General features: G+C 32.2%; 1 protein-coding gene across 9 annotated transcripts in view; it reads left to right on the top strand.

Moving 5' to 3' along the window:
• Window positions 1-22,137, top strand: part of HERC1 (HECT and RLD domain containing E3 ubiquitin protein ligase family member 1) — a 189,782-nt gene that overhangs the window by 59,594 nt on the left and 108,051 nt on the right. For all 9 annotated transcript variants that reach the window (XM_023497786.2, XM_031955414.1, XM_031955415.1 and 6 more), the window contains exons 13-21: window positions 1,283-1,408; window positions 5,165-5,386; window positions 7,497-7,649; window positions 7,787-7,919; window positions 10,321-10,512; window positions 11,960-12,181; window positions 15,382-15,555; window positions 17,946-18,060; window positions 18,141-18,261. In XM_023497786.2, the coding sequence (XP_023353554.1) occupies window positions 1,283-1,408; window positions 5,165-5,386; window positions 7,497-7,649; window positions 7,787-7,919; window positions 10,321-10,512; window positions 11,960-12,181; window positions 15,382-15,555; window positions 17,946-18,060; window positions 18,141-18,261 (1,458 nt within the window). The remainder of the gene's footprint in view (window positions 1-1,282; window positions 1,409-5,164; window positions 5,387-7,496; window positions 7,650-7,786; window positions 7,920-10,320; window positions 10,513-11,959; window positions 12,182-15,381; window positions 15,556-17,945; window positions 18,061-18,140; window positions 18,262-22,137) is intronic.

Consider the following 22,137-nt stretch of genomic DNA (forward strand, 5'->3'; position numbering starts at 1 on the left):
ATTTGGTTTTACATGTAATTGGGAAAAAATAGAATATTAAAACCAAAAATAATCTATTATCCCCCCTCCCACTCACCACACCCACTTATAATAATTTAGCAATACTCAGAAGTGCCTACGGATTTTATGTATCTAAGAAACCTAATGAATGGATTTTTTCAGAATGTATGTATGGGACTTATCCCTGCAAATTAAGAATATGCTTCCTATTTTGTTTATGCCTTTCTTTTTTGATGATTTATCACCTCTTAGAAGTGATCCTTTCTGGTAGTTTTTTCAAACTCTTTTGTAATTTTCATGCCTTTCCATTAAATTTCATTGAAAATTTTGGTCTTAACAAACTTGAGTAGGAATTATGGACTCTATTACTGTTCTGTAAGAAATGACCAACAGGATGATTTCAGAAAGGCCTGGAGAGACTTACATGAACTGATGCTGAGTGAAATGAGCAGGACCAGGAGATCATTATATACTTCAACAACAATACTATAAGATGACCAGTTCTGATGGACCAGGCCATCCTCAGCAACGAGATCAACCAAATCATTTCCAATGGAGCAGTAATGAACTGAACCAGCTATGCCCAGAAAAAGAACTCTGGGAGATGACTAAAAACCATTACATTGAATTCCCAATCCCTATATTTATGCACACCTGCATTTTTGATTTCCTTCACAAGCTAATTGTACAATATTACAGAGTCTGATTCTTTTTGTACAGCAAAATAACGTTTTGGTCATGTATACTTATTGTGTATCTAATTTATATTTTAATATATTTAATATCTACTGATCATCCAGCCATCTAGGGGAGGGGGTGGGGGGATAAGAGGTGAAAAATTGGAACAAGAGGTTTGGCAATTGTTAATGCTGTAAAGTTACCCATGCATATATCCTTTAAATAAAAGGCTATTTAAATTAAACAAAAAAAAAAAGGAATTATGGATTCTTCTTGTTTATTTAGGAATTATAATAAGGTCATATATTTTAGGTAGAAGAGTTAGTAACTTTCAGTATTTTTAAATGTCATTGCACTTACCAAATTAAAATACGAATTTTAGAGCTGGAAAAACTTTCAGACTAATCTTATTTGCCTCCTTTATTTTATAGGTAAGGATGTTAAGGAAGTTGTCTTTTAATGATACAAAGCAGAATGTAGTATAATAGATTTAGATAATCTTATTTTATTTTAATTTTCTATACTCATTTAAAGAACAACAAATTGAAATGATTCTTTTTCTTTTCTTTCTTTTTTTTTTTTTTTTTTTTTTTTTGAATATGAGGTGGTAATTGAAACTTTGTCAGTGGGAGCAACCATGCTGTTGCCCCCTTTAAGAGAACGAATGGAATTACTGCATTCGCTTTTACCCCAAGGACCTGATCGATGGGAAAGCTTGTCTAAAGGACAGGTAAGGCATTGGATAATGTATAAGTTGTCCAGAAGTAGTTTGAAGAACGCGTTAAAAGTCTTAAGAGTATAGCTAATTAAAGTCAACCAATTACTTCTGTGATCAATAAACACAATATATATGATTTTTGAAGTATTTTCTATTCTTTAAATTGTTTTTACTTTAAAGCTTATTTGAAAAGCTTTTATCTTTTCTGAATAGTTAAATTCATTCCTTTCACCCCTGTTAATCTTCTTGTGAGCTAAGCATTTTTAATAGTACTCAGTTATACACATATTTTGTGAGTCTTATAGTAAGGTGCTGTTAGTAACTCTCACATATAACAGCATTCAGAATGAGTCTAAGACTAGTATGGACATAGTGTGCTCATGTTAGGCTTCAGATTAAAATATCAGATCAACTTAAATATCTAAAGCCAGACGCTGTTCTCAGGTGTAGTAGTGTTTTTTAAAATTCTTATCATTTTTTGTTTTGTTTGTCTTCTTTCCTCAGCAAAAGTCCTCTCGGGTTTTGTGGCATGGAATTGATTCTTTAGTTCTTAGTATTTCTATCTTGATGCAAAGGTTGCTAATAATGTGGTCCCAGATTTGCTGTCTGTTGTTTGACAACTAGCCTCACGAATAAGGAGAGAGACTGTTTAATAATAGGCTGAATTTTTTGGCCTGACAGTTTGTGGAACGTAATAAAATCCAGTATGGCCTTCATTACAAAGTTGGACACAACTGAAATGACTGAACACTAACAAACACTAACAAAGCTGTCTGATCTTGAACAAGTTACTTAAACTCAGTTTCCTCATCTTTAAAATGGGGACAATAATAGTACCTAATAAAATCAGACAGTGTTGTAAAGGACTTTGCATTGCATTTCAATGCATTGAAATTATACAGTATCATGTAATAGTAAAGGGAATGCTCGCTAGTATATAGGATGACCTTTTTTAAATAGAAAAACAGGGAAAATGTGAAAGTATCAATAGTAACAGTACAATCTGTACTGTATTGGAGATCATGCATCCACTTGTTACGGACCTTTAAAAAAAAAGTTGCAGATAAACATTTTCATCATGTTGGAGGACATATTATATCTTTGATCATTATTTTAAAATTTTTATTAAGAATAATTATAAGAATTGTCTATTGTGCTAGCTACCAATAAATGTATCTCCAATTTGATGAAATTTTAGAGGGGAAGCTCTTGGGCTTGTATTTTTGTACCCTAGGAGAATAAAAAAGAACTTTATTCTTTTAAAGAGAGACAGTAAAGAGGCTTTAAAAATATTTTGAATGAGAAGTAGCAGGATCTTCAACTAGAGTATTGGCTATGTGTATGAGATTGAGGTATGAGAGATAATGTGTAATTGACAAAAGTGGGCAAAAATTGGTAAGATTTAATTGATTGGAAATAGAAATTAAAGGGAAGTCAAGAGTCAAGAATGACTTTAAGGTTCTGAATTTGGGTGACTAGAAGAGTAGTGGTGCAACAGAAAAAGGGAAATTTGGAGGAGGAATAATTTGGGGAGAAATATGATTTCTATTTTGGATATGGGTTTGAGATGTCTGTGGGACAATTAGATGATATCCAGAAAGCAGTTGATCATATGGGAACAGAGGAATGTAAGAGAAGTATAGCTAAATATATAGATTTGGAAATCACTAGCATAGGAATGATAATTGAATCTATGAGATAACACAAGGAAAGTATGATATAGTGAAGGAAATCCATGATGAAACCTGGGTGGAATACACATGGTCACAGAAATAGGAGAAAAACCAAGAAAAAAAACCATCATCACAGAAGTCAAATGAGTTGATAATGCCAGGAGAAAATGATCCAATGATTTAGCAGTTTAGTTAATTCTGATTAGAGAAATAAATTTTGTTTCAGGAGTGGGGTCAAAAGCCAGATTGTAAGATACTGAAAAGTGAGTGGAAGGTGAGAAAATAGAAATAGTTGTATCTTTTTCCCCCTAAAGTTTTGGCTCTGAGAGATGAAAAGAGATTTAAGCTGTCCAACAGAGTGCCCTCTCACTTATCTTCCTCAATTCTTGTCTACTGGTTGAGATAATAATCATGAGGTATTTAGTACAAGTGCCTGGCACATAGTATGCTCTTAACAAGTATTTTTTCCCTTCCCCTTATTTTCTCATTCCCTACTGCTATCAAAGATGTTCATGTCTTCCCCTTCTTTAAAAAAAAACAAAAACAAAAAACCTCACTTGATTATTCCTGGCTATTTCTTTTTCTTATATCTTCCCATATTATCTTCTAATATATAGCTTCCCTTTAGTAGCTAAAATGCTTTACAAGCTTCTCTATAATAAAGACATTTATTCTTTCCCTTTCATCCTCTTAACTCTTTACTGTGTAGCATCTGACATCATTCAATCAAAACTGCCATCTCTGAAGTTATTAGTGTTGTCTTAATTGCCAAATCTTATGGCCTTTTTTCAATTCTCATTCTTCTTGACCCCTTTCTAGTCTTTGACATGGTCAGCTGCTTTGATGCTCTCTTCTTTCTAGGTTTTCATGATGCTCTTTTGGCTCTCTTACCTATCTGACCATTCCTTGGTTTCCTGTTAGTTCTTTATCCATATAATTGTGGTTGCCCCATAGGTCTTGGGCCTTTCTTCTCCCTTTGTATTGTTTCACTTGGTGATCTCATGAACTTCTAAGAATTCAGTTATTTTTGTGCTTCTGATTTTCAAACTTAACCTAGCCATTTCTAACCTGCTTACTTCTAGCTTTACATCTTCAATTATGTATTGGACATCTCCAACTGAATATCATGTAGATATCTTAAATTCAACAGATCCAAAATTGTACTCAATATCTTCCCCAAAAATTTTACCCTCCAACAGATTTATTATTTTTATTCCACTGATATGCAATACTCTGTTTGTTATCCAATATCATAATTTTTTGATGACTACTGCTTTTTAATAGTTTTAAATCTGGGGTCACCATCCTTTCTTCCCCATTAAGCCTCTTGATATTCTTGAGTTTTTGTTCTTGTAGATGAATTTTGTTATATTTCCTAGTTCTATAAAACTATTTTTGGCAGTTTGATTGGCAAAGCACTGAATAAGTAGACCAATTTAGGTAGAATTGTCATTTTTATTGTTAAAATTAGCTCAGCCTACCCATGAGCAATTGATATTTTTCTAGTTGTTTAGACTTGACTTTATTTGTGTGAAAAGCATTTTGTAATTGTGTTCATATAATTCCTTGGTTTGTTTTGTCAAATATTTTGTCTGCAGTTATTTTAAATGAAATTTCCCTTTTTATCTCTTGTTGTTGGGTTATTAGTGACATAGAGAAATCCTGATGATTTGTGTGGGTTTATTTTATATTCTGCAACTTTGCTAAAGCTGTTAATTGTTTTAAGTAGGTTTTTAGATTACTTTTTAAGATTCTTGAAGTATATCATATCATCTGCAAAGAGTGATGATTTTATCTCCTCATTGTTTATTCTAATTCATTTAATTTCTTTTTCTTTTCTTATTGCTAAAGCTAACATTTCTAGTACAATTTTGAAAATAGTGATGATAATGGGCATCCTTGTTTCACCCCTGATCTTACTGGGAATGTTTCTACTTCTTCCCATTATAAATAATGCTTGCCTGACGGTTTTTAGATGTTTCAGCGTAGTTTTTACATCAACTATTTTTGTTCCTTTTCTAGCATATATTGTCAACAAGTATGTTGTTCCTGTTTCATTGATTTAATATTTATTTTTATACCATTTTTCCCTTAGAGAATGCAGTTGGATATAATTTTGACAAGTTTACAAGATCATACCCATGTAGCCTCTCTACTTGGTTATAGCTCACCTTCTGATTCTACTGATGTTTCTTCCATATGTATCTCCTATGGAAACCCATCGGATCAACCATATAGCACTCAGAGTTGCCATCCAGATACTCATTTAGCTGAAATTTTAATGAAGACATTACTAAGAAATTTAGGATTTTATACAGTAAGTTGTTTTGAGTTCACTTAAAATAATTTTTTTTTTGTCTTTTATGCAAAGATATTTTAACTTTTGGATTTTTGTCCTTCAGATTTTTAGAAACATTAAAACAAATAAAGAAAAAGGAATGGGCTCATATAATGAACATGGAAGATTTATTTTTAAGACTTCACATATTCCTTTCCCCTCTTTTTTCCCCTGTACCCACTCCCTGTCCTACTCCCCCCCGCCCATATACCTGGTATTAGAGTTTTTACTTTTAAACTAGATCACATTTACCTAAATTCTAGTTTAATATTAGCATATATTATTCTGGTTTTTTTCCCCACAAAAATCATGATTTGCAAAATTCTTGATTAAATCTAGATATATTCTATATACAGTATTTTCCTGATATCTCTATCTCTAGTGACCCTATAAAAGTGACGATGTTAGTTTGATCTGATTTGTTTTTGGTGAACCTTTTTCTTTCAAAAATTTTTAGTAGTATTTTATTTTTCCAACTACATGTAAAGATATTTTTCATCATTCACCTTTGCAAAACCTTGTTAATTGGGTAATAAGCCATGCAGGCTTCCAATGTGAAGGCATTGGAGAAATTGGTTTCAGTGGTCTAGGATGAAAACAAGCTTTGCCTCTCACACCTCACCTCCTCCTACACCTCCTTTCTCCCTTCTTCCCTTCTCCCTCCTTCTCCACTTGAGGGGACTGAAGCCTTCTAGTTCAACCTCCTGGTTTTGTATTTAAGAAAACTGAGTTTCCAAAGGGTAGATTTTCCATGATACAGAGAAAGGCATCATCCTAATTCAAACTCACATACTCTGAACATAACACATTTAGTTTCTTGGCAGGAGAGAGCAGTTTCAAAGGACTTTTCCCCTTTAAAAAAATGGATTTGGGCTGACCTAGGGTAGGAGGGAGAAAAAAGAGACTATCATTTCTGTTTCCCTGCTGCTCATGTTAGCACAGCATATATTAATTGGGGGGACCAAGGAACCAAGGTCACAAAGTTATGCTGAAATCAAACCTAAGTATTTCCTGGTATTGGAGTGGGTCCCTGTATCCTTCATCCTTGGGTGCCCGAAAGGGCAAAGAATACCCAAGATCCCAGGTGGCCCAAGGGATAGAAGCCTGAATCTAGGCTTAGAAAGACCTGCCATTTCGGCAGGTACTGTGGACATGGGCAAATCTTTTAACTTCTGACTGCCTCAATTTCCTCATCTGTGAAATGGGAGATAATAATAGCACCTACTTGCTGAAGTCATAAGGATAAAGGGATAGTTGTAAAGTACTTTGCATATCTTAAAGCTTGATATAAATGCTAACTAGTCTTATTGGGGGGGCCCTTTAGTTGAATTATGACTGAGCAAAATTAATAAAACTTATCCCTCAAAATCTCTATACACCTAACTTGTCATGATTCTATGACAGTAATAATAATAATACTAGTAATAGTAATAAAAGGAGCAGCAGGGAATAAATCTTCCCCTCCCCAAGATAGCAAGCAATCCAACACAGATTAAACATGTATAATTCTTCTAAATATATTCCCATATTCATAATCTTGCTCAAGAAAAATATCAAAAGGGAAAAAACAAACAACAACAACAATAAAAAGATGCAAATACTATCCTTTGATCCACATTCGGATTCCATAATTCTCTCTCTGGATGTAGATGGCACTTTCCATCATGAGTCTATTGGAATTGTGATGAATCATTGGTGGACCTTTTTCAAATCATTTAAATACTCTCATTCTAGATTTTGTTTAGATAAATGCCAAAATCACTGGTTCCCCTAATTTTAAAAATAATTGGCATTTTTTACAGTTTCCATTTGGGATTATTCTCATTTTCATTGAGTTAAAAAAAAAAAAAGGATTACCAACAACATTTCATTGATCATACCTTTTAATCTTTGCAATGTTTACTAACCTTTTTTGATTTTATTGTTTGTAACTGTATCATTATCTTATTATTATACTTGATCTTTTTACCCATCATTACCTTAAGTTGGCTACTTTTTACATGTACATGCCTTTTTAAAATCTGAGTTTATTAATGAATTTTGGTAATGTAATTAATTTATGCACACAACTTTATTTGTATCTTTTTAGGATCAAGCATTTGGAGAACTAGAAAAAAATAGTGATAAATTTTTACTTGGGACATCTTCATCTGAGAATAGCCAACCTGCTCATCTTCATGAATTGCTTTGTTCACTGCAGAAGCAACTTTTAGCATATTGCCACATCAACAGTGTTAGTGAGGTATTTGATTCTGTCTTTTGAGAAGATTGTGACAAATAAATGGTCTCAGGACTTCGGTATTTGCAATTTTGAGAACTGTTTTTGTGACTTACATTTTTCAGAATTTTAGTAATTTAAGCAACTCTTCTTCTTTATAGAATTCAAGCAGTGTGGCATTGCTTCACAAACACCTTCAACTCTTATTACCTCATGCCACAGATATCTATTCACGTTCTGCAAATTTGTTGAAAGAAAGTCCTTGGAATGGCAGTGTTGGTGAAAAACTAAGAGGTTTGTACTAATTAAATTTCAGGTTTAGTATATTTAAATCAAGATTCTTCTTCCTGTTTTTGAGCCTTTGGAAACAGTGAAATTCCCTTACAAGAAGTTCTTTAGTAATCTGGAAAGTTAGAGAGAAGCAGAAATATTTCAGATATCTAGCTCTAGCAGCTTTGAACTCTTAATAGTCTTTAGCAAATTATGATCAATATATTGGAAAGGGTTAGTTTTAAGTTGAAGATTAGGTACATAAAATCATAAAAACTTAATTTTAAATAGCACGACCTAAGATTTTTTTTTTTTTATGTAGTTTGAAAAGTGTTGTTTTCCAAAGTAATTTTAGATAAATTTTTTTTTAAAAGTTGGTCTTGCCCCAACATGAAATCTTGAATAATTCCTTTGACTAGTTTAAAATAACCTTCTTTAAATATTGGTCAGAGGTGAGTGACTTCTCCATGTATCTACATTGGCATCTCCAGACAAATCCCCTTTTTCCTTTTTTTAAGAATTATTTTTCTTTTTAATCTTAAAAATTTAGTTCTTGAATATTTTCCATCCTTTCTAGGCTGACTTTCCTTGTAGTTTGTTGATCTATAGAATCTATGTTTTTTTCTTTACTTTCTCAATTTCTCAATGCATGTCAGCCTCTGATTTGCTTTCCTTTTTATTATGAAACTTTAGGGCAGGAATAGTCATTTTCCTGCAAGGTTTCCACCATTTTTTTTTTCAATTTAGTAATTAATTCCTCTTCATTAAAATGAATTAGAATTGTCTAGAATCTATAATTGCTGTTTTCATCTTCCTTTTTTTTTTTTTAAATGAGTGAATTAATCATTAAAACAAATCAAAACAATGAAGAACTGCTTTTGACAGAGAAAAAGAACTGAACAGTTGTCTGGATAATTTGACATTTCCCATCTCCACCATATGCCTTTGTTTCAAGCTTGTGATCTTTTGCCTAAACTTCCCATCTCTGCCTTTTCTGTCCAGGTGGTCTGGATACTCTGATAGCAAAATTGTTTTGTTTTGTTTTGTTTTTCTCTCTTTCCATTGATTTTTAGTCAGATAATCTCTGCATCTTTTAGAACCCTCTGATACTTGGATGTCTTTACATCGGTATGCTCTCTGAATAGACAATACTAGCCCTCCTCTTTTAACCGTCCTTTTTCTTTTAAATAAGATGTGTTCATTTAGATTTATGTTACAGTTGTGGATTTCATCCTTTTCATTATCAAGATCTCTAGATACTCTTATTTGCTTAAGCTTTAGGCATTGACATTTAGCCAGTCAAATTGCAAGTTTTTCTGTTAGATTCTAGTGTAAATTTTTGTTACCTGTAAATTTTTGGGTGACTCATATGCTATTCTCATTCCTTCGATTTACTCTTGATGCTTGGTAGATATGTAATCTCTCCTCTCCACTCCCCTCCCAATAATTTTTAGGTTAAAATTCTTTTGATTAGATTTTCAAAACACCTGGCAAAATCATTCTTACTAGTCTTTTTGAAGTTGTACTTTATCCATGGCCAGAATTCTCTTATAAGGGTTAGATACCCTTATTCTCAATTTTACCTGCTTAGCCAGCAGTTTATTTCCCCAATTTTTTGTTTCTATCCTATGTTTTTATTAAATAACAGTGAGAAAAATCCAACTTATGCTCTTGTAATTTTCAGTTTTTTGCCCAAGACTTCAGCCTTTGTGATACTTTTAAGATTCTTCCTGACGGTGTCATTCATACCTACCTGAATCACTAAGAGGAGGGAGTAGTTATATTCTTTGATGAGCTTTGGAACATTCTGCTATGTCTTAACTATTTGCTCAAGACAGACAGCAGGCTTCTTAAAGTTAACCTTAGTGTTCCTTCTTTAGGTAATTGCCAATTTTGCATTTTAGGCCTTGCTGAATGATTTCTCACCTTACAATTCAATGTTTCTGCTGTCATTCCTTGGATGATAAGCAGTTGCTTTCTTCTCCAAGCATCTAGCTCTCTCCTCTTCAGAAATAGCCTTATCTTTTTTTTTTTTTTTTAGCTGTGTTAATGTTAACCTTCTTCTACTGTCTATTTTCTTACAAGTATAGCGTTTATTTCCTTCCTTTCTCTCTCAGATTACTTTTATAGGTGAAGCCCTTATTCCATTTCCTTGAGAAACACTTCATTGTACCTAATATCTTGGTATGTGGAAAGGTTTATCCATGAGTCCTTTCACCTTCTCTTAGAGAGAGAACAGCTTATGTTTGAAGTCGATGCCAGTCCCTTGACTGCGGCAAGAATGGGAAAAGCACACTTGAAGCCACTTCACAAAGACAACATGTTGGGCTTAGGTGAACTAAGGATCTGAACTAAATATATGTCTTAGATGTTATAAATTAAATTCACATCATTTCTCAATTTTGCTTTGTTTTTCCTTTTTTAGATGTCATTTACGTATCTGCTGCTGGCAGTATGCTCTGCCAGATTATTAATTCTTTACTGTTGCTGCCAGTGTCAGTGGCTCGGCCTTTGCTGAGTTATCTACTAGACCTCTTGCCACCTCTTGATTGCCTTAATCGACTGTTGCCAGCTGCTGCTCTTTTAGAAGACCAAGAGTTGCAGTGGCCTCTTCATGGTAAGCAGAAGTACTTAATTATCATCTTCCTAATAATGATATGGGAAAAAAGAGCAGATAATGTTGGCAGAGTTGTTACTCTTGCTTAGAACAGTTTATAAGAGCTTTCAGAATGAGATAGGCAACATGGAGCACATATAGCTTGTTCAAATGAAGATTTGTTTGGGAAAATAGCTACTGCACACATGACTTTACAATGATTTCATCTTTTAAATAAACTGAAATGGAGCTTTAAAGTTTATTTGTTCAGCAATGAAAGATGTATGAGACTGGGCATAGAAATACTAATTTGATATGTAAAGGGTAAAATTCAGAACAGTGACTTGTCTCCATTTGACTAATTTGTGATAATATTATTTTTATTTGAGGTGTTATCTAAACTAATTTTACTTATAAATGAAAATAATGGACTCTACAAAAGTAGTTGAAGTTGAAAATATTCTCTTTAGAAGTACAAAAATATATTGTTTCTTTGAAGGCATTTTAAAGTCACTGAAATAACATTGTTATGGAAAAATATAAATTGAACTATTGTGGAATACAGTCTTAAGGAAAGAGCATTTGATTAAGAGAGAATTGTTGTCCTGAGCCTGATATTAATTAAATTGTGTGATCCTTGATGAGTTACTTTTCCTCTTGAGGCCTTTTGTTTCCTTACCTTTAAAATTAAGGATTTGAACTAGATGGTATCTGAATTCTCTTCTTGTTATAAAATTCTCTGCATTTTTTTTGAATGATGATAGAAAGAAGTGCCAAGTCCATAAATCATTAAAATGCTGGTTAGAATGTAAACTACTCTGTTTTCTCAGATTTTTTAAAAAAATACCTTTCTTAATTTACTAACATTAACCATTTCTTTAAGAGTGCAGATAAATGCCATGTTAATGAAGAAATGGATAATAACAACATTAAATGGCAATTAAAAAAGATTTCTTTTAAACTATATAAAATTAAATCTAGAAAATAAAAAGTATAGAACATTTATTTGAAAACCTTTGTCATATCATCGTTGTATTAAAATTAATGGGATGTAAAAAAGAAATCATAATTATAATTGTTTAGTTTTTCATAAATATAGACTATATTGATATACTATGTGATAAAATTATTTATGTGTTGTTGACTTTTTCTTGAAAGTGTATTGTAAGCCTTCAAGGAAGCAAAAAAAAAAAAAAAAAAGCTCTGAACACAATATGTAGTATTCATTATATATGCTTTCTTGAAACGGAAATTTATTGCTTTATATTTTGAATCCTCTCATGTTTTATTGTACACATGGTAATAATGTTTTTTCTCCCCATTTTATATTTAAGCTATAAAGTATATCGTTTATCATATCATAATATGATCAAATGTTAAACTGCTTATTTTACTACTATTTCAACAGACTTTTGTGTTTCAGGGAACATAAAATAAAGCAGCATTCACTAATGATTTTTTCCCTTAGGAGGGCCAGAACTGATTGACCCAGCTGGAGTACCCCTTCCTCAGCCTGCTCAGTCGTGGGTGTGGCTTGTAGATCTAGAGAGAACTATTGCTCTCCTCATTGGGCGGTGTCTTGGGGGCATGTTGCAAGGCTCTCCTGGGTCTCCCGAGGAGCAAGATACAGCATACTGGTTGAAAACACCACTGTTCAGTGATGGTGTTGAAATGGATATTCCTCAATTAGGTAAACTGCCCCTGTAAACAATCTCTGGGTTGCTATTTTTTCGTTGGATTTTCCTCATTCTGTGATGTCTTAATTAGAGTACTAAGGGAAAATAATCCAAGAACAGTAAGGGTTCAGAGATTTTAACTGCAAGCTTTCATGAAGACAGATGGGATGATGGGATATAATAGAAAGAAAATGCACTTTGAAATTTGGTATATAGACAGTTCTCACTTTATGTCAATTTGCATTATACAAATTTGACTGACTTTACATATAGAATTCTAAAAGAAATCTGCATTCCAGAAAAATACCTACATGTGTGCTCTCTTAAAACACCTACCTTGGCACTTCATAGCTTCCCTCTCTACCCCTGTCCTGTCTTCCCTCCCTCCCCCCAAGTCTAATTCCCCTCAATCCTAAAAATAACTTCTCCTAGGAAAGCAGAATAATACTCATGGAGAGACCTCCAATGCCAGATTTGAAGCTTGATTTAAAATTTCCAGCACTGAAAGAGGAGACCTTTATCCTATTTTACCCACTGACCTCCCTGTGTCTGTCCCCTGAGTATTCTATTCAGTTCAAACCTGAAGTGGCAGGTTTTGGCCTCAGCTTATTCCTTCTGTCCCTGTATATTCTTGAATTTTGTGGCAACCTCCTTTCTCCATGGGCAGGGGGCCACCTTCCTGTCTTCCTCTCTCTCTTCGCCATGTCCAAAGATAAATTCACATTATGTAAAAATCACTGTACATAAAACAGTCTACTTATGTAAAGTGAGAAATGTCTGTATTTAGGCTCTTTCCCTAACTAACCTAAAGCAACTTAAAAATATTCTCTTTGCCCTATGTATTTTTAATTATAATGAAAAATGATTATACTCAATTACAGCTTGTTTTATAGACTATATTTGGTTCAAATCAAACAAACTGATTCTGACAGTCCTGGAATGTATTCCCTTATTGTCCCTACCTTCCAATCATGTTTTCTTTAGTCATTGAAAAAGCATTTATTTAAAACTTTCTACATTTTAGGGTCTGTGCTAAGCACTGTCATTACCAAGAAAGCTAAAAGCAATCCTTTCCATTGGAGAACTCATAGTTAATGGACAAAACAAGATAAAAATAACTAGGAAAAGTAATCAGTAAAAAATGTACAAGAAGAAATCTCAGAGGGAAGGCATTAGCAGCTTGGACAGAAAAATGCTTCCTTCAGAAGATAGGAGTTGGAGTTGAGTTCAGACTTGAAATAATACAGGATAATTCGGAGGTGGGTGTGAGAAGAGAGCATTCCAGGGATGGGAAACAACTGCTATAGAGGCGCAAAGTTGGGAGATGGAGTATTTATTGTATGAAAGAAATAGTAAAATAAGTCAGCAGAGCTGAATGATTGAGTGCATGGAAGGTTGTAAAGTATAAGACTGGATGGATAAGGAGAGACACCCCAAGTTGTAAAGAGCTTTCAGTGATGGATGAAGGAGCATGATCTTAGAAGTCATAGGGCACCATTCAAATTTATTGAGTAGGGGAATGCTATGGTCAGACAACTTTTTAGAAAAATCACTTTTTCATCTAAATAGAGAATAGATTGGAATGTAGGAAGATTTGAGGCATTTAGAAGGATAATGTGGTGGTTTAGGCTAGAGGTAAAGAGGGCTTGAATTGGGATCATGGCTTTGTGAGTGGAGAGGAGAGGTTATATATAAGATATTGTAAAGGTAGACATGACAAGATTTGGCAGTCAGGGAATGAGAGTGAGGCTCCTAGGACAAGTATCTTGAAACTGGGGGAGTGGTGATGCTCTGGACAGTAATAGGAAAATAACAGGATTAAAAAGATAATAAGGGAGTTCAAAAGAAATAAAGAATTAGAAAATGGGTCAGAAGGGCAGATAATGAGATTTGTTTTGGACGTAGTTGAATTTGGAGTGCCCATAGTATACATTGTTTAAAAATATTCAAATTACAGTCAGTGATAAAAGACTAGTATTTAGGTTAGAAATTTGGGATGAATAAGTATGGGGTTCATTTGCATAGATAGTGTTTGGAACCATGGGAACTGATGAGATCATTAAACATGAAGTATAGAGGAAAAGAAAGAACTTATATAGATCATTGGATGGTTATCCATACTCATTGGATGTATGTTTGAAGAATCTTAGGAGACATTGGACAGGTGGGAAGAGAATCAAAGGAGGAGAGCAGTGAGTGCCATAAAAACCTCGAAAGGAGAGTATCTAGGAAAGGATTAAATTGTTTCCAAAATTTCTTCTAGCTCTAATATTCTATAATTCTTTGTCCAAAAAAAAAAAAAAAAAAAAAGCCAAACCAGCCAGGCACACAAAAAACCCCAGACAAAATAACCAAAAAACCAGACATGATTAGAATTAGAAAGAGAAACTGAGAACAACTTTAAAATGAAAGAGAAATTTTTTTTGAATATTGAGGAAATTTTGTTGTTTTATAAATGAAATAATTATACAGATTCTATGATGAGCCAAAAGATCCTTCTACTGATTAATGAATGAGTATGCTAATGATATCCCTTAATAAAGGGAAAAGTGAAATTAGACATAATTGCTTAGAAATTTACTTTCTCCATTTTCTCTTGATTGATTTAGTCTTTTCCTAGCATTCAAAATAATTTCTGGGAAAAAATTTGTTTTTACTTGCTATTGTTTTCTGTTTCTTAAAATTAGTGTTGCTCTCTGAAAAGATGCTATTTGTTTATTTAAAATATAGTTTGATATGATTTATATGCTTAAATAAAATTGTTACTGAATATGAGTTTTCTCTTTTTAGTGCAAATGTTTAGTAGTTCACTTACGTTTTGGGCTAAAAATGCTTTTGTGGTTTAGCATGGGACCTAATTCCAATTCATGACATTATTTGAAGCCTTCTACATACTCAACAATCCATATACAAACTAATTTTTGGAACAGAATCTATTTAGAAATTGGGTTCTGTTTGTACTTAATAAAAAGACATGACTTTTAAATTATGGAATATCATTTATCTTTATCGAATTACCCTTTCATGATGAAATTCAATTAAATGTAAAAAAGGAAAAGACTTCTCATTTAGTATATGTGTCATCTTCAATTGTGCTTAAGGATTCTACCTGATTTTATTTACCAGATTTGCTTGTATATTTGTGAAAAAGTTAGTGTTTTTTTAATAACATAAAACAATGAGAAATTTAAAATAATGCTAAATTTGTTTTTAGACAAATGTATGAGTTGCCTATTAGAAGTGGCTCTTTCTGGAAATGAAGAACAAAAGCCATTTGATTACAAGTTACGGCCTGAAATTTCTGTCTTTGTTGACTTAGCATTGGGTTGTACAAAAGAACCTGCTCGTAGTCTTTGGATCAGTATGCAAGATTATGCTATTAGTAAAGGTAAGATGAAGAAAATAAAAGGAATTTACTTCTGTAATTATGGTAGTTGATAATATTGACTGTCATATATATCTAATAGAATAGAGTGGTACAATTGCTTCTTTTCAATGCAAAAATTGAAGTATCAGATTAGTACCTCAACCACACTTGAAAATTACATAAATTGGTAGATCATTATTTACAAAGGTTTCTGTTTTCCAAATTGATAAGATTCTTTTAAACATCTGCTTGTTTTTTCCTGGATGTTTGGTGGAATGTAAGCATTGGAATAAATGTCTTAAAGTCCCCGGATTTTGATCTTTGATCTTAATTAATTACCCTGGATTCTGGTCTTTAATCTTAATTAGTTATATAAACTTGAACTATACAGTATATTTTGTTATAGCCTCAATTTTCAAGTGTAACATCGGGAAAAGAACCTCACAGAATTGTAAGATTACCAGTCATATGAGGAAACTACTATTGTGCATTTTTCAAATTTTTTTCCAAAATAATTTTAAACATAATTTTTCTGAGCACATGCCTATTATTTGAGCTTTTTCGCAGCATCCCTTTTTCTATTATTTAAGCTTTTTCGCAGCATCCCTTTTTTCTATGACACTTTAGTTCTAATTCTAAATAATGACCTCTGGATTGATCAGGATCAAGATCGTGTTTCCACAGTTGACATTCTTCCCATCATTCTCCCTTACCCTCCCTTTTGTTTTCCTCTGTTCCTTTGCAGTTTCTCCTTTCTGCAACAACAAAAAAAAAAGAGTAAAGATCACATTCAGAGGTTTTCACCTACTGCGCTCTATTGTTTTCATGTGTAGTGGCAAAATGAAATGTAAATGATTCAGATCTTTAAAATACCAGCAGATGGTGTCTTTGTAAGTGTCACCCTATTCATTGATTCATTCATTCATTCATTCAACAAATATCTTTTGACTGCCTACTATTGTAGGTGGAGACAATAGGAAAAAAAAAGTTTAAAACTTTCTCATTGCTTACATTCCCCCCAATTTATTATGGATCCTGACAGGTATTTTAGAATTTTTAATTATGTTTTTTTTGTGTGTGTGTGTGTGTGTGTGTGTGTGTGTGTGTGTGTGTGTGTTTAGGTTTTCTTCTATAATATCACTTTGTTGTGATGTTACACTTGTCAAATATTTTAGAGACATTTTAGGTGTAGAATGAACCAGAAGCACAACACATAGTCCTATTTGCTGAAAAGCTTTTTACAGTGAAATAGATGGTTGTATCTTATCATCATTGGGAAGCATTCTGTAATATTTGATTAGAAATGAATGCAGGCTTTTTAAAGAACCCAATATTTTCTAAAAAAAATCTTTTCAGGATAATAATCTCTGCCAGTTATAAAACTCAGAAAATGAAATGCCTCGATTTTGATGTTTTATTTAATTTAGTTGTCAAATATAATGATGCCTTCTGAAAGACCTAGTTGTATTTAAGTCATGACAACTTTAGATAATGCATATAGCCTCTTACTATAGTTTTAACTAATGACTTGTCAGAATTGGTTGGCAAAATCAATGACTATCTTCCAACTTAGAATCTATCATGTTCTAAATTTTATGAAATGCCTAAAATATCAAATTCTTTAAAAAAATGTTCTTGAGTTTGCATGCTGATTTTATTAGGTATGGACAATGAATAGAACCTATCAGGTTTTTTTTCCTCTGGCATAGCCTTTTGATACTGAAGTACTAATGTTTAATGTCAATTGGGATATAAGAATAGAATTTAGATGGATAGTTTAAAAATATGCCTTTTTTTAATATTTGTTTAAAATGGTTGCTTTTAAAAAATAATTTCTTTTCAAAAAGAATGAATTGCAATGTAATTCAAAAATAGTATTATAAACATTATCTTAGAATATTTCCCCAAAAACAAAATGAAATAAAAGTTTCTGATATGATCAAGAACAAATAGAAAATTAAAACCTATTCTTATTTTGTTTTGTTCAAAGTCATCTAAAAGCATATTGCAATAGCTATATATATATATTGTAGGCATTTACTAAATGCTTGTTGAATGAATGAAGTTTGTATCTGCAGCAATCTTTGTTTAGGAAACTTTCCTGATTCAGATGGTGAAACTTTAGTACTTCTGAAAAATAAAGAACTTAAACTAACATAGAATAAAATCAAGAGAATAAATTTTTAAAAAATTTCTAACTAACCCTCATCAACATACTTTCTAACTCTCTTGTCTGGTTTTTAATGACCTGTGATGGTCTCAAATCAACTATTTTTTAGTTCCTTACCCAAAGTGCATATTGTTCATGGTGTTTAGAAAGCTTCTATAAATAAGTTATTACTAAACTATTAAAATGGAACGAGGTGCATTTTTACCCTTTTTGAATTTTAATAAATCATTTTTATTTTCAGATTGGGACAGTGCAACTTTAAGTAATGAGTCACTCCTGGACACTGTATCTAGATTTGTTCTTGCAGCTCTTCTGAAACACACAAATTTACTTAATCAAGCATGTGGAGAGAGCAGGTAAATAACCTGGAACAATCTGAAAATAATTTTTATCTCATGACACTAGATGTTATTATTAACAGTTCTTCTTTACTTAGGTATCAACCGGGTAAAACCTTAGCGGAAGTATATCGTTGTGTGTATAAAGTTCGAAGTCGTTTACTTGCTTGCAAGAACATGGAACTCATTCAAACTAGGTCATCTTCAAGAGACCGATGGGTAAGATTAGAAATCATTTATATGGAAAAGATGTGCATTGCATGGAGTTAAGTGTTCAAAAAATGTTTGAATAAAAAAATGTTCTCAGGGTTTTAGTTAAATTATAAGTTTAATATATTTAGCAGTGGTATGAAGCAACTACTCTAGAAACTGTTGCAGTCTTAGGCTTGCTTGATAATAAGATGATGAAATCTTATTAATCATGGAAAATAATAATCCAAATTGTTTCACTCTCTCAGCTTTGCTACCATGCTTCAGCTACCTTCTTCCTTCTCCCTGACTTCCAGGATAGACAGGTTCATAATAGCTCATTTTAGCTTATAATAGCAAAAAAATCCCTCCCCTCCAAAACAAAACAACCCCTCCCTCCCCCAATCAGTTACTTTCAAATAATAAGGACCGTCTGTTAGTAGAAAAGCACTGCTTTGTCACTGTAGGTAATAGAAGCTAAGGCTCAAAATTCCCTCAGTGTTATCACATAATCTTGGCTCTTTAGCAATAATAAGAGTTGACTTGTCACTAAAGGTGATGAAAGTTGAGGTTGGATGATATCAGTGATAGTATGGAAGGGCTTAAAATACATGGAAATTGGCCTAAATGACATGTTATACAGTCCCTTCCTAATGTAAGATTCTTTGATTCTAATCTGTAAATACAATGCTGGATATTGTAGAAATGTCCTTTAGAAATATTTGTTTTGTCAGTGTCTTTATTATCTTGTGCTCCAGTGTAAGTAGCCTTTAGTTTTTGTGTTTTTGTTTTTGTTTTTTTTTTTAAATCTAAGCATACTTTGAAACTTACATTATGTAGCTAAAATTTAGTTGTTAGAACTTTTTATTGTGTTGTTAATAAGCAATACAAAAAGTCCTAGTTAGAACAAGGAAGCCCTATGTTCAAGCTCTAACTCTGTCACATACCAACCTATGTCACGCTGATCTAAATCACTGAAACTCTTGGTGTGCTCTAGGCAGCTCTTTTTTTAAAATAAAAATTGATATCTTCTGTTTTTTACATTATAATAGTTTTCTACAACAACCCTCCCCCTCCCAGACAACCAGCTAATATAACAAATAGTATTTTTTAAAGATAAAAAAAAAGAAAAAAAAATGAAGAAAACCAACACAAATGATCATTATATTTTTAAAAGTCTGAAAATGTGCAATATGCGATACCTGTGAACCTCCCACCTCCATGAAGAGGTAGATTGGGATCCTATCATGTCTCTTCATTGAGTCATGCCTCTTCATAATTTTGATTTATAAATTTTTGTTTCTTTTTTTAGTGTTTTTGTTCTTTCCATTTATATCATTGTGGTTTTTGTGCATTTTTTTGCCTTTATTTTTACTTTGCATTCAGCTCATGAATGCTTATGTGTTTTCACATATATAATTTCTTATATATGTAATATTATATATAATATAAATTTCCATTTATATTCATGTATTGTGATTTGTTTAGCTATTCCTCAGTTGATAGATATATTCTTTGTTTCCAGTTCTTCTTTATCTCAAAAATTTAGTATAATTATTTTACAGTACATGGGGACTTTTTCTTATTGGTGTTTTTTTTTTTTTTTTTTGTATATAAGCCCTGTAATGGCATGTGTGTTTCAAAGGGTATAGATTTTTCAGTCACTTTATTTTCATAATTCCAAATTACTTTTCAAAATGGTTGTACTGCATCATAGCTCCACCAACAATCTATTACTGTGCCTATCATCCTGCAACTCCTCTCTAATTCATTGTTGCGATTTTTTGTCATCTTTGCTAGTTGCAGATTTGTACGTAAAATCTCAGCATTATTTTGATTTTCATTTCTCTTATTGGAGTATTGTCAGGTGGTTGTGGATATTTTGCAATTCATCTGTGAACTGTTTGTTCATATCCTTTGATCATTTAGCTATTGGGGAATGGCTATTAGTCTTGCATATATTTATTGTTTATATATCTTAGATGCAAGTATTTTTTCCATTTGACCACTCTAGGCAGTTCTTTTAAGATTTTAAGTTGAAGAGAAATGCCAATTTGTATTAGTAAAGGTAAAGGAAATTTTCTAATATGGAAGTTCTTTTTGTCTGTGAAACTATAAGTCTAGCTTGTATTGCTATGAAGATCCTAATATTCTTTGTACTAGATAGAAATAAAGAAAGTTTGGTTTGGGGATATAGTTAAGCATGTAATAGATCAATTGCTGGTTGTTCCTTAATATTAAAACCTTTTGTATTTTATGCAGTAGGAGACCTCATATAACATCTGATACTTTTTTTTAATTTCTTTTTTCAGTTTTCAAAATTTGAAGTAAAAACTATTTTTAAAACATAATAATAAATAGAATAATCCTCTGTAGTTGTTTGAGCAGTAATTTTCTCTGTCAAATTAAATTTTTCAGAATTCAATCCCCCCTCCTCTTGTCTCCCAAAATAGTTCTTCTTAGGCTTAATTTACTATACATGATTTTATACAAGTCCTATTAAGTTTCTCTAAAGTTCTCCCTTTCATAATTTTTCATTTTCTATTCCTCAGCTTGTAGGCACTCTATGAAAGTAGAACAACTGTAGATGTTTTTGTACATGTGGATCTTTTCCCTCTTTGTTTTCTTTGGAGTCTAAGTCTAGTGGTATTGTTGAGTCAAAAGATGTGTATAGTATATGTGTATAGTATACTAACTTTTGGGCTGTAGTTTCAAATTGCTTTCCATAATAGATGATAATCTCCACCAAGAGTCATACTTTTTTTTGTCATTTTTGCCAGTCTGATGAATTTGAGGAGGAAACTCAGAATTGTTTCAATTTGCATTCCTCTTATTAGCAATTTGAATTATTTTAAAATATAGCCATTGATAGCTTAAATTTCTTCCTTTCTTGATCATTCATCTATTTGAAAAAGACTCTCATATATGTAATCAGTTCTTTATATATCTTGAATAATTGACCTTTTATCAGAGAAACTTGCTAGAAAAACTTTCCTCAATTATTTTCCTTACATTTTAATCCTGTTGATTTTCCTTTTAATTGTAACTATTGCATTGATTTTGTTTATTCAAAACTTTTCGAATTTTATGTCATCAACATTGACCATTTTAATACCTGTCATACCCTTGTTTGGTCATGAACTTTTCCCCAATCAGAAAGTTTTTTCTTCCTTGCTCCTCAAATTTGTTTATGATGTATATCTACCTTTATGTATATACACCTTTATATCTAAGTGTGATGTATCAGTGATGCAATTTGCATTATATGGCATATAATATGTTGGTCTTAACCTAATTTCTACCAAACTACAGTCCAGTTTTCCTAGTGGTTTTTGCTGGATAGTGAGTTCTTATTCCCAGTGGTTGAAATCTGTGTTTCTAAAGTCACTGTGTTATCTGTCTTTATTTGCTTCTGAATATTGTATATCTAAACTCCTTAATTGATCTACTCTTTTATTTTTACCTGCTATCTTTCTAGCTGTATACCTATATGAGAATTTGATAGATTAAATCCCTCTTCCTCTGAGATTTTCCTGTTTTTTCATATAGATAATAATTATTTATATATGATAATAGTAACATATACAACTTGAGCAATATTGTTCAAAAAATCATTTATATATGGGCAGTTAGGTGTTACAGTAGATGGAGCACCAGCCTGGGAGTCAGAAGGACCTGAGTTCAAATACAGACCCAAACACTTACTAAACTGTGTGTGACCCTAATTGCTTCAAAAAATTATTTATATAGAATTCATTACCATTCTTTCAAACCCATTTCTTTTTTGAAATTGTATTTTCCAAACTACCATTCTATTAGTCTATTAGTTTGCAAATTCTGTTTCATGATCAAATCCTTATTCTAATACAGTTGCCATATTTTGTCTTTATGATAATTTCTCCTTCT

The sequence above is a fragment of the Sarcophilus harrisii genome, chromosome 2 (genome assembly GCF_902635505.1).
Source record: "Sarcophilus harrisii chromosome 2, mSarHar1.11, whole genome shotgun sequence".
In the NCBI taxonomy this organism is placed as follows: domain Eukaryota; kingdom Metazoa; phylum Chordata; class Mammalia; order Dasyuromorphia; family Dasyuridae; genus Sarcophilus; species Sarcophilus harrisii.